This window comes from Mustela erminea, chromosome 8 (genome assembly GCF_009829155.1).
Source record: "Mustela erminea isolate mMusErm1 chromosome 8, mMusErm1.Pri, whole genome shotgun sequence".
Classification (NCBI taxonomy): domain Eukaryota; kingdom Metazoa; phylum Chordata; class Mammalia; order Carnivora; family Mustelidae; genus Mustela; species Mustela erminea.
Genome location: NC_045621.1, coordinates 36,406,717 through 36,419,390, shown reverse-complemented (window position 1 = coordinate 36,419,390; position 12,674 = coordinate 36,406,717). Strand labels below are relative to the sequence as shown.

The 12,674-nt window shown below is 39.0% G+C and overlaps 1 protein-coding gene across 5 annotated transcripts in view; it reads left to right on the top strand.

The window, feature by feature from the left end:
* The first annotated feature begins 291 nt into the window (after positions 1–291).
* The window catches only part of SPHKAP (SPHK1 interactor, AKAP domain containing), a 171,063-nt gene continuing 158,680 nt past the window's right edge, over positions 292–12,674 (top strand). For all 5 annotated transcript variants that reach the window (XM_032355060.1, XM_032355062.1, XM_032355059.1 and 2 more), the window contains exon 1: positions 292–872. In XM_032355060.1, the coding sequence (XP_032210951.1) occupies positions 841–872 (32 nt within the window). In that variant the 5' untranslated portion in view covers positions 292–840. The remainder of the gene's footprint in view (positions 873–12,674) is intronic.

Genomic DNA, 12,674 nt, shown 5'->3' with positions numbered 1-12,674 from the left:
TGTCTTTCTTCTTAAAACAAATGTCATTTTTGCTCGAGGAGATACTGAAGCAGGCACTGAGGAATTTTGTTACAGACCTTCCTCCCAGGGCCTGGGTGCTGGTCTCTGATGGATGGCCACTGTCATGGCTTTTGAGATCTGTGCACACAAGCTTCTAACAAGCAAGGCATAAGTGAGTCAAAATTAAGCAAAATGAGTTAGATGAATTGTGAGAACCCAAAACAGGAAAGAGTCTACGTAAAAGGAAAATAGTTGGGGGATCAAGGACAGCATTGCATTGCCAGGAGTTACCAGCCACTAACATTGCGGAAGGTAACATAAAACTCCCCAGATCTAGAGAAGCAGCCAGAGGACTGGTGCGCGACCAGTGGGGAATATGGACATTGCCAGTAAAGCGTGAATGTGGGAAAGTGGGTGAACAACTTCTGGGCTGAGACCTGTTATACCCTAGAGGTAGAGGGAAGGACACGTTACGGCGGGGCGGGGAGAGAGAAATTCTGTCGGAGTCATCTTTTTCTGAGCAGGAAAAGCTCAGAGGGAGCCTGCAGCAACCTTGCCTGGGGCTTCAGTGGAGAAGGGCAGGACGGGAGCAAGGCAAAGGACTGCAGCTTTGGCCCCGCGCTCCAGCCAGATCTGCGGGGCGACCCGCAGGGGATCTTCCAGCGGTCGCGGCGCGCAGCGCTTCCCGGCCGGGGCGGAGCGTGTCTGTACAGCGGTCCCAGCCTGCGCGCCTCTGTCCCCGCGCGCGCCCGTCCGTGCGCTCCGGGAACCAGATCCTCGCGCCACAGACTTCCGTCCTTCGCCCGCGCTTTCCGCCTCTTCTCTGCGCGCCCATCGACAATGGATGGCAACTCCCTTCTCTCCGTACCCAGGTAAGACCTGCTCTCGCCGTTGCCCCACCCAGGGGCCCTCAAACTCCGCCGTGCGCCTCGGGTGGCTCTCGAGCTTGCGGGGCGTTAGGGTCTACGCTTGGTAGGGTCTGGCCACCCTGGGGACTGGTGACCCCCGTCCACTGCCCCACAGGGCGCGGAGCTGGGTGCGGCCTGCGCGTCGGGGCGGCTCGGGGTTGGGGTCCAGCTCCGGCCAGCTTCTGGGGCCGGGCCCGGGGTCTGCTCTCCGCGGCGGGAGCCGGGAACCGCACTTTCCGTGGACGCAGCCTGCACGGGTTTCGCGCCTTGAGGGGAGCTCCGCTTCAAGGTAGGGATGAGAATAGGAGGGAGCAAGACTCGGGCAAAGTACCCCCATCCTTATCCATCTGGATCTGAGCGAGTGTCCGCCGTTGCCCGGGTGGCAAGTGGTTGGGGAGAAGGGCCGGGGAGTGGGGTGGTGAAATTGCCCCTAATCCCCGACGACATCTAGGCTGAGCCCCATTTGAGACCTGGGACAGCAGGACCTGGGCCGCTCCAGTCCCACCCGTTCCCATATCCTAGACAACTCTGCGCTGGCCGAGCGCGTCCCCTGCCTCCGTCCCAGCCTGGGGTCCACACGGGGTAATTCAGGGACGCCACCTTCGACTCAAGCCAGGTGAGAGCAGCGCGTTTCCCCGGGTTGCGTCTCCTTCTCCCCGCTTTGCCCTCGTTCCGCGCTCCTTCACACTCAGTCCTTTGTGAATTTGAGAAACTGAGATTTTTACATTTCAACCCCCCACAAAACGTTTAGGGGTAAATTGAGGTTGTAGCACCGGTTGTGTTCCCTCAGCTGGGCAGGTGGCTTTTGTGTTCTTTGTGCAGGTCAGAGGATCCACCCAGAGAGCGGGAAATGTTGAAGACCGCTGGGTGCGGGGGTCTGGCTCCTGCCCTCACAGCCCCACCTCTGCTGGGCGAGGGGCTTCCTGTTGCTCATGCTGTCATCCCTTCCTTCCCCCTTTCCTCAAGCTCCCATCTAGGCAGCTTCCCGCCGAGATCATGAGGCACAGGAATAAACATTTTTCAGCTCGCTTTCTTGGAGAGCAGCAAAACGCAACATCCGCAGGCTAGGGCACACATGTAGCTGATACTATATTGCCAAGTAGCCAAGATGGGGGTGAGAGTGGAGTGGAGGTGGCAGAGGAGGACGAAACTGCTTTTCAAGCGCGTTGAAGGCTGCCATCTAGAGACTTGAAGTATTTATATTCTGTAATGAATTAGAGCTTTTCCAGCTCCACAGGCGATTTCCTCTTTAAGCATCCCTTCTCTGTGGGGGCAGCAAAGGGTTCTGAAAAGGCCCCTGGTGGTTTCTATGCCTGGCCTGAAGCTGCTCTCCAGTGCAAAATCTCTAACCCTGGGCCAAACATGGTCAAACTACCATGAAGTTTTTCCATTTAGCCCTAATGCCTGATAAGGATAATAAGAATTGCAGGAAGCTTTTTGTTTTGTTTTGATTGTGTGTGTGTGTGTGTGTGTGTGTGTGTGTGTTTTGGTTTAAAATTAAAAAAAATACTGTCACTGATTTTTAGGTAAAAGTGTGGGACACTTTGAAAGAAAGCCCACTGGGGCTTTACTTTCTACACCCCCTATTCTACTGCCTAAGATCTTTGGAATTGAAATGGTAAACTGTGATTCCAGCATTCCCATAGAGACATCCCTCTAAGATAAGAAAGATCTTGCTTGCCTTACACACAGGTTTGCAGATGCCTGCGGTGCAGTGCCTGAGTAAGGACTATATTCCTATTCAAAAACTGGGACATTTTCTAAAATATTAAAAAATTTCTAAAATATTAAAATTCATTATGCCAGTAATTCCTTAAAATTATTTGTATTGCATTTCAGTAAAAATGATTTTATAAAGAGTTGACCAACTGCTATGATATTGCTGTGTCTTGTAGTATTTTATTAAAATATTAATATAGGTTTAATAGCAGATACAACAAATTGCATTGAAATTTGAATAGTATTGTTTGTTTACCAGAACACATCATATTTCCACAAATCAGTGTAGTAATTCAGCTATTTTATTAACATCTTTTCTTATATAAGACATATTCGGTTAAAGCTTATAGAATAGCTAATTTGATCCTCTATTTCAATGAATACAAGAAACATGATATTTTATTGGAAACCAGAAGCATTGATAAGCAAAAGATAAACTAGAATTACCAAACAGTGTGTGAAACTATTATATTAGTCATACCACTTGTCCAAAGAACTTTGAACTTAAGGAATTGATGACTGGGAAGTTTTACAGGTTTTTTTCAAGAAACTGGCAATGATCAAGAAAAATCAAGTGGTTGTCCATCAATATTTGTGTTAAATCTGAATATTTTCAGTATCTAATATAATTAAATCAGTGATTATAAATCATTTTCTCTTAAGAATTATAAAGCAGTTGAAGACATTCTGTTTAACACTTGGGTAGGAAAAACAAAATGATTTAGTAATACATTGAGTTAATTATAGAATTTTTCATGTGTTGTCTTTTACAGTTTCTTAACATTTTCAGTGAACCAAAGATATAGATGAAATTTTATTCAAGCAGTGTTCTGCAGTGATTGATCTCAAAATTGTTTTTGATTCATACAGTTTAGATACTTGAAGCATTTTTTAAAAAAAGGAATTATTTGTGTTTTAAGCTGTTGTATTACATTACTTCTGTGAAAGCTCCAATTAGTTGTTAATATTTTCATTTTTAAATACACAATAAGCTATGTGGATTATAGTAGAGAGTTCTTTCTGTCAAAACTGGAAGGTGTTTCCAGACATGGGTCTGAGCTATGGAAAGACAAAATGTTCCCATCTTAGTTGCATTATAGATCCAGAATCCAAGTGTGTCCCGACTAGTACTCAAGTTCAAGAAGAAAACATAAAAAAGGGGGAAATTTTTTTAGTTATCTATTTTACAAGAAGTTTATTTGATTTGCTAAGGTCACACAAGTAGCCATTTTGAAAATAAAAGAATATCTAAAGACTCTCACCCAGCGTGTTTTGTTTCTGTAGTTCATGGTGCTACAATACAATAGCTACCCCTGTAAGTCCCAATTATATAAGTAACTGGTATGTATAAAATAAGGTTTATATTTTATGAAGTATTAGTTTATTAAATTGTTTGATCAGCACATCCTGGTGAGTTAATATGATGGATATAATTATCTCTATTTCTTACTTGAAAAATTTGAAGCAAAAGGAAATTAAATGAGGAAAATAATTAGATTTAGAAGGTCACACAACAGTAGCAGAGCTGGGTCATCCACAGAGTTCTTCTGGCTTCAGGTGAGGCTTTCTTTCTTGTACTGACTAAAAAATCCACACTTCCTTCCAAAAGAGATTTTGGTGTACAGTTTGGACGAACACTAATATCTTTAGAACACCTGGGGGCAGCCTAAAAGCAAGATCATCTTTTAAAATCAACTAATACTGAAAATACTATTTTTGTAAACAGAAATAATTTGTCAACTTTGTCAAATATCTAAGGTTTAATTTGAAATTTAAGAAAGGGGCTGTCTCATTTCCTAAATCACTTGCATTTTTATACTTTTTTGTTTTGTTTTGCCTATTGGATTCTATTTTAGTAATTTAGTTTTTATATGACACTTTGAGAAAATTATCAAAGATGAACTTTTGAGAAAACAAGGTATTTTGATATAGATTTCCTGTGAATTTATTTTAACAAACCTAAGATTAACCTAACAACATTTCACCAAAATCTCAATGCTTTTCCTCTAAGAATGCTAGTTCTAGGGAAAAAGAAAAAAAAAACTGGATTTCCTTTCTTTTAGTGGAGCAAACAACCCAATACTGTAAACTAGACTATGGTCTTCTGTCAACAAGTTTTTATTGAAAGGTTATCTGTTTTCAGATTCATACGAAAGGAAATATTCAAGAGTGTTACACTTCTGTGTACGAATTTCATACAAAAGGAAATATTTAAGAGTGTTACACTTCTGTATTCTTTTTATCTGAAACTCTCAGAAAAGATGAATCTATCACTCTTAACAAATAGAGGAGAAGGGACAAATAACAGATAACGTCTTAAGTATAAGCCACAACCATTCTCTATCCTGAAAGTCATGCTCTCTTCAAAGAGCAGCTCTGACTTGACCACATTCTCCAACTCAGAATTCACAAAGAAATGTGGCCCAAGAGGTGCTGTTTCCTACAAAGAAAGAAAGTGGAAATTAGTTCTGCTGCCAAGGACTCTGAGATCCACATTGCCTCAGGGTAACAGGTATCTGGAGAAGAGACAGAGACTCTGAAGACATTCTGGTCTCTCTCTCCATGTGGTTCCTGTGGTAGAATATGTATCTGCTACCAAATACTCAATTTTTAAAAATGAACTGTAAAAGCTTGTCTCATTCACAAGGGGTTGGCTTTGTCTGGTACTCGTCATTTTAATGGGGTTTTATTCTGTGCATGAGAGTCAACAGCTACAGAGACTTGTAAAGTGAAAAAGAAGAAACAGTGATGTATTTGATGGCAGGAGACCTGGGGTTTAGTCCTGTTCTGAAAGTGATGGCTGTGAGTGTCTCAGCATGTTGCTCAATTCCTCTGTCATCTCTTAGAATATACCCCGAATATTCTGCTCTTCTAGGTCCCTTTTACTTCTAACTTGTACTGCTATAGGCTTTATTGTAGCAGTGTCCTTTGGTTGTGCATGATACGGATGAACATCTCATTCTTCTGAAAGAGACACATGAAATTAAGGCATTTGAAAGAACAGAAGCATCCAATAGAAAGCCCAGCTTGTTTTTAATTATCCTGCCATAGGGAGAGGAGCATAATGTTCACAGAAAGTATAATAAAATTTTATTTGTTGTAAAGAACACAGTACAGTATCTCGGTTTTACTACTTAGAAGTTTGCCCACATTGGGGCAAACTGGAAGACTTGAGTTAGTGTGTGTGAAGTATAAGGAGCAGTGAACTTTTAGCTGTTTCTGCTTATCATACTTGATAAACTCCTCCAAATTCAACTGTTTCATGATAGATTTTTGAAATCAGTGTTGGGGAATAGCCCACATAACTCAGACATGAAACACACTTTAGATGACCTTGGAATAGCTACTGCAGCTTCCTCTTGGCTTAACTTTTTCCTTCTTTTTTCTCCTAACCTTAGTCTTCATGTTGAAAGTTGTTTCTTATAGATAGGCTTTTGTATTTTACTTTTTAAAAATCCCATCTGATAATCTCTTTCTTTTAATTGGTATGTTTAGACCATTTACATTTATTATGATTCTAGAAAGTCTGGATTAAAATTCACCAACTGACTAATTATTTTCTGTTTGTGTTATCTGTTATTTGTTTCTTTTCTCCTCTTTTCTGCCTTCCACTGGGTTGATAATTTTTTAATGATTCCTTTTATCTTTATTAATTTATTTGTTTATACTTCTTTTTTTAAAAATTTGTGATAACCTTATGGTTTAGAATTTATAGGGGTGTCTGGGTGGATTAATTGGTTAAATGTCCGACTCTTGATTTCTACTTGGGTCTTGATCTCAGGGTCATGGGATCAAGCCCTACGCATGGAGTCTGCTTGCACTCTCTCTCCTCTATCCCTCTCCTCCATGCTTTCTCTATCTCTCTGTAAATTAAATAAATAAGTATTTAAAAAAAGAATTTGTGTATATCATTGCTAGCTTTCATTATTTACCTTCAAATTAAAATATACCACTTCATACCCAGTGTAAATCTCCTACAGGTATATATCCAAATTCTCTTCATGCTATTGTCATATATTTTGTTTTTGTGTATGCTGTAAACACTATTTATTGCTACTATGTTTGCTTTACAAGTAAGCTGTTTCTTAGAGTAATTGGAAATAAGAAAATAATAAATTTCATTTTACCCTCATGTATTCCATTTCTGACACTTTATCTGTGTAAAGCCAAGCTTCTGTAAATAAAACTTCCTTTAACTTCTCCTATAAGAAATGTCTGCTGGCAGTGAATTTTCTATTTTTGTTTGCCTGAGAAAGGCTATTTTCCCTTTACTTTTTGAATCATATTGTTTGGACTATAGCTGTCTGTGTTTGCAAGATACTTTTTCTTTAATTGTTTTAAAGCTATCACTCCATTGTCCTTTGGTTTTTATGGTTTGTGCTAAGAAACTGTTCTCATTTTTATTTTTGCTCCTCTCTATGTTACATGACCTTTTTCCCTGCCTGCCTTCAAAATGTTCTTTTTAATCTTTTATTTAGAACAATTTAAATGTAATTTGCCAAGGTGTGTGTGTGTGTTGTATTTATCCCACATGGTATTGTCTGAGCTTCTTAGGATCTGTGGTTTAGTGTCTGTTATTAACTCTGAAAAAAAATAATCCATGATCTCTTATTCCCTACCCTGTTCTTATTCTCTCTTTTTCTTCAAGAATTCCAATTGTGCATATATCAGAATACAGTTCTTAAATACTCACTTCCATTTTTGTTTAGTTAGTTGGTTTTTTATTCTATTTTTTCTCCTTTTGTTTCAGTTTAAGTAATTTGTATTGGCCAACCTCAAGTTCATTGATTCTTTCCTGAGCTAACTTGATTCTACTGAAGAATTTGTTAGAGGTGTTCTTCATTCCATTAAGTGGTTTGCATTTCTAACATGCCCATTTGATTTTTCTTATAGTTTTATGTCTCTACAGAAATTGCCCATGTCAGCTTGCATACAGTGTACTTTTTCCATCAGAGTCATTAAACTAATAATCATTGTGAATTCTTTGTCAGATAGTTTGAACATTGGTGACAGAGTCAAGTCTGGTTCTGTTAGTTGCTTTGTCCCTTGAAAGTGTTTTGTTGTTGTTGTTGTTTTGTTTTTTTTTTTTATTTTCCTCATTGGCTTTTAACATGTCTTATAACTTTTATTAAAAGTCTGTTATTATGTATAGGGTAATAGAATTTCCTGCAGTGGAAACTGGAAGTCAGTGCAATTATTTTTTCCCATTTTTAAGATGAAGAAATTTAGGCTTAGAAAAGTTAAATGACTTGTCCAAGATGATACAACTAGTGAGAGACAGAATCAGAAATTGAACACTGCTTTTTAAATTCCAGTGTTTGAAGGTTGCCAAACTACATCATTGTCCTTTTCTGTTTCCTAATACATGCACCTTCCTACTCTGGAGGCCTCCAAGACACTTATTCATGCCACATGGCTTCATGTATTTCAGGTATTTTTGAACTTCTAAGAAAGTTACTGAGGCATATATATATATAATGGTGAATAAGAAATTATTCTTGCTCTCCATGACCATAGTATATAATTTCAACATGCATTTCTTTTGTTAAATGTTTTTTGATTCAACTATGATCCCTAAATCAAAAGCAACTGTGAAGACAGGTGGATGTTGCAAGAGATTTTGACACAACAACAAGAAAGCAGTGGAAACCCAGCACATGACTGCCAGTAGAGTCAAGCACATGAATGAAAAAAAGTTTGTATCTGTTCCCAAAGAGGTGTAAGAATCCAGGCGCTGAAAAATCTACCTGCATATCAAGCCAAACTCTGTAGGAAATAGAAGAGATGGCATATTAGACCTATGGTTTGAGAGAATTTCTCTCTAAAGAAATAATATGCAGACCAGTGTGCTTCTTTTTATTCCTTTAATTTAAAATACATATTGCATGGCCAAATTATTGAAATAGTTAACAGAACCTCTTAGAGTAGCCATGGTTTTAGAAGTACAAGCTAGTTTAAAAAAATAAAGGTATTATATTAGTTTTTCTATTTTGCTTTAACAAATTGTAAAATTATTGGCTTAGATCAACATAAATTTATTATCTTACAGTTCTCTACATTGGAAGTCTGCTATGGGTCTCACTGGAATAAAATCAGTGTCTTACCAAGTCTGTATTTTTTTCTGGAGACTTTATGGAGGAATTTGTTTTCTTGCCTTTTCCAACTTTCAAAGGCTGCTTATAACATTTTCTTGATGACACCTTTCCTCCATCTTCAAAGGCAGCAATGGTGGCTTGTGTTCTCACATCACATCTTTCTGGTTTCTGACCTCTTGTTCTGCCTCCCTTTTGCACTTGTAAAAATTATAAAATTGTAAAAATTACATTAGATCCTTCCAGATGATTCAGGATAATCTCCCTGCATCAAGGTCAGCTGATTAATAACCTTAATTCCATCTTGAAACTTGATTCTACTTTGCCATATAACAACATATGCACAGGTTCTGGGGATTTGAAAATGGAATCTTTGAGGGTCACCACAGGCGTTAATTTAACTAAAAAATTCATCATGCTAGCTCTGAAATGGCACTTGAGATTATACTAAGAGTACCCTCTCTCTCTCTCTCTCCCTTTCTCTTTTTCTCTCTCTCCTTTTTTTCTTAAATAAAAGGGAAAAGTGACAGGATGATTTGCTTCTCCACTGCTATATATGAGTCATTCATTGTAGCTGAACTGACATAATGACCCAGTTCCTGAAGTTTATTTAAGAACATAAGACCAGGGGGCACTTGGGTGGCTCAGTTGATTAAGGATTAGACTCTTGGTTTTGGCTCAGGTCATGATCTCAGGGTGTGAGATAGAGCCCCATGTTAGCTCCATGCTTAGCAGGAAGTCTGTCTGGGATTCTCTCTCTCCCTCTGCCCCTCCCCCTGCTTGTACTCTGTCTTTCAGAAAAATTTAAAAAATAAAATAAAATCTTTAAAAAAAAATGACCATGAAAGCAGTTCAGAGTAGAACTGGTGGCCTTACAGAATTCACTCTTTGGTGCATCTGTTTGTTGCAATGGTCATTAATGGTCTTCAGCAAATATTTCTAGCTGTGTTCCTAAGCATGGGGTAGGATTCCAGTTGCTTATGTCTTTGGTGCAAGCTATGGCCATATAGCTTGGGCTATATAACTTGCTTGGGCCAATTTTAAGTATGTAGAAGGGACATGTGTCTTTTCCAAATGGAAGTATTAAAGAGGGCATTTATGATTGCTTCATTTCTCCTGCTTTCTGCCATAGTGAATAACAGATTTCACATAGTGCATGCTCCACCAGCCTGAGTTTTAGAGTGACCACAGCTTGAAGCAGAGCTCTCAGCCAATCCATGATAGATACATAACATGAGCAGGACATAGACATTTGAGATTTTAATTCTCCGGGATTTTGGAGTTGTTTGAAACTGCAGTAAAACCTAGCATATTTTGCCTGATCTAACAGAATTCTTTCTTTGCTTTGGACTTCGAAAGATCCTCATCACTAACATCCAGTGATATGAGGATGGGATTGGAGAAAGGGAGAGATGGAACTCACCTCGACTAGTTGAAGCAGTCAGGAAGCAGGCCCTATGCACCAGATCCAGATAATAATGAATACTGTGGCCTGCAGGTCTCTCCTCCTGAGGACATGGAGTGTGAATGGGAAATCATACTCATCCTGATGTCAATTCACACCTTGCCCATTTTACAGTCCTCCAGAGCTGCTGCTATTTATGCTATAATGGCATACCATAAGCACATTTAACCCATGCAAATTCAATGCTATACGTTTATTTTCCTTTTTTAAAAATATTTCATTCTCCGGCTCTTTCTCATTATTAAAAACATGGTAAGCGTATATTTATTTGTATTTTTATTACATATTATATATTTCCACATAGTACATACACACACAAATAATGTTATAAGACTTTTTTGCAAAAGTCAACATGCCATAATTTATAAATTTCTTAAGGAATTTTTAAAGGTTATTTTATTTTATTTTATTTTATTTATTTATTTTTAGATTTTTTAGATTTTTTATTTATTCATTTGACAGACAGAGATCACAAGTAGGCAGAGAGGCAGGCAGAGAGAGAGGAGGAAATAGGCTCCCTGCTGAGCAGAGAGCCTGATGCGGGGCTCGATCCCAGGACCCTGGGATCATGACCTGAGCCGAAAGCAGAGGCTTTAACCCACTGAGCCACCCAGGTGCCCCTTAAAGGTTATTTTAACTGCACACCCTTTTCAAGATAAGGCAATCACATTAGACCTCAAACTCCACATTAGATGCTTCTAATTCTGCACAGTGATTCTGGTAGCATGTCAACAGAAGAAAAGGAAGACTAGTGACAATTATTGATCGGACACTCACTTCTGACACCTTCAAGATTCTGAGATAGGGTAAGACAGAGTTTCTCTCCTCCTTACATGTCATACTGGGGGCAGGTGGCATTGCAGATGGAGGCAAGCATACTGGGAGGTAGATACTGAGCACATGTTAACTCTAGTTTCTCCTCATTTCCTAAGAGACTGCTCTCTGGCTAACCAAGCTGATCAGTTCTTTTATTTGATTGAGATTGACAGATGACCCCTAACTTCTTTAACCAACTGTTTAAAAGCAACTTCTTAAAACAATTTCTTCCTTAGTAAGAAATTTACCCCACATCGGGCTCTCTGCTCGGCGGGGAGCCTGCTTCCCTTCCTCTCTCTCTCTGCCTGCCTCTCTGTCTACTTGTGATCGCTCTCTGTCAAATAAATAAATAAATAAATCTTTAAAATATGTTTTTTGAAAGATCAAGTGTTTTCTTTCTGTACTGGAGAGGTGGGAACCTAGCAAACATGAGATATTAGAACTACAAAGAACTTCTGTAAATGTTACCTTGTTCAACGCCCTTCCTTTACAGATAAAGAAATTGAAATCACAAAAAGTTAAATGAATTACTCAAATCATACAAATATTGAGAGACGGGGTGAGTAATAAAACCCTGACCTCCTGATTCTTATACTTCCCATTGCATGGGATTTATTTAAAATAATCCTAACAATAAGCTCCAAAACACAGAAGCTCTTGGCATTTTCTGGTGCAGCAGAATTTGTCTATCACCCACATCTAAATATCTCCTCTACTTTTCCTCAAGAAATAGAATATCTATAGAACAGCCCATGTCTCCACTTCAGCTGCCAGAAAGCACAGAAACAAATTCAAAGTTCACTTATAACAACCATGTAGGAGTTTATTACCTGAATATCTGTGCTGTTTTTAACCATGATACTGATCTTTTGCTATAATTTCTCTTTTGTAAATATTTTATTTATTTATTTTAGAGGGAGAGAGAAAGCACAAGCAGGGGGAGCAGTAGAGGGAGAGGCAGGTTTCCCCCTAAGCAGGGAACCCCATGCAGGGCTCCATCCCAGGACCTGGGATCATGACCTGAGCCAAAGGCAGACACAGAGCCATTTGAGCCTTCCAGGTGCCCCATGATCTTTTGTTATAATTTCTATTTTCCTTAGCCTTGAGTTTTAACTTATGTTTTACCATTTTACTGTATATATATTTTCTGTTAGCTGTTACAAATTCCGAGTGCAACAAGATGGAATATCCATTATTAAATGACTCACATAATCAATCATTTTCTTTATAAACAATGTAAAAATTTTCCTTTGTATTGGAGGAATTAAATTGATCTGTGGCAAATTGGAACTCATATAAATAATGGTCTATTCATATTTAATTAGACTTTTAGACTTTCTTTAATGATAGCTTGATTGTATCTAAAAAAGTTAGAAGCAGTTTCTTTAAAATGATTATCAGATTTTTTAAAAAAGATTTTATTTGTTTATTTGATGGAGAGATAGAGAGCACTAGGCAGAGTGGCAGGCCGAGGGAGACGGAGAAGCAGGCTCTCCACTGAGCAGGAAGCCTGATGCAGGGCTCGATCCCAGGACCCTGGGATCATGACGTAAGCTGAAGCCAGCTTCTTAACTGACTAAGCCACCCAGGTTCCCAAAGATTATTAGATTATTAACGTTAAAGTAAAGCCAACTCTTTTGGAACAAACATATAATAAAATAGAGCGCTAAAGTT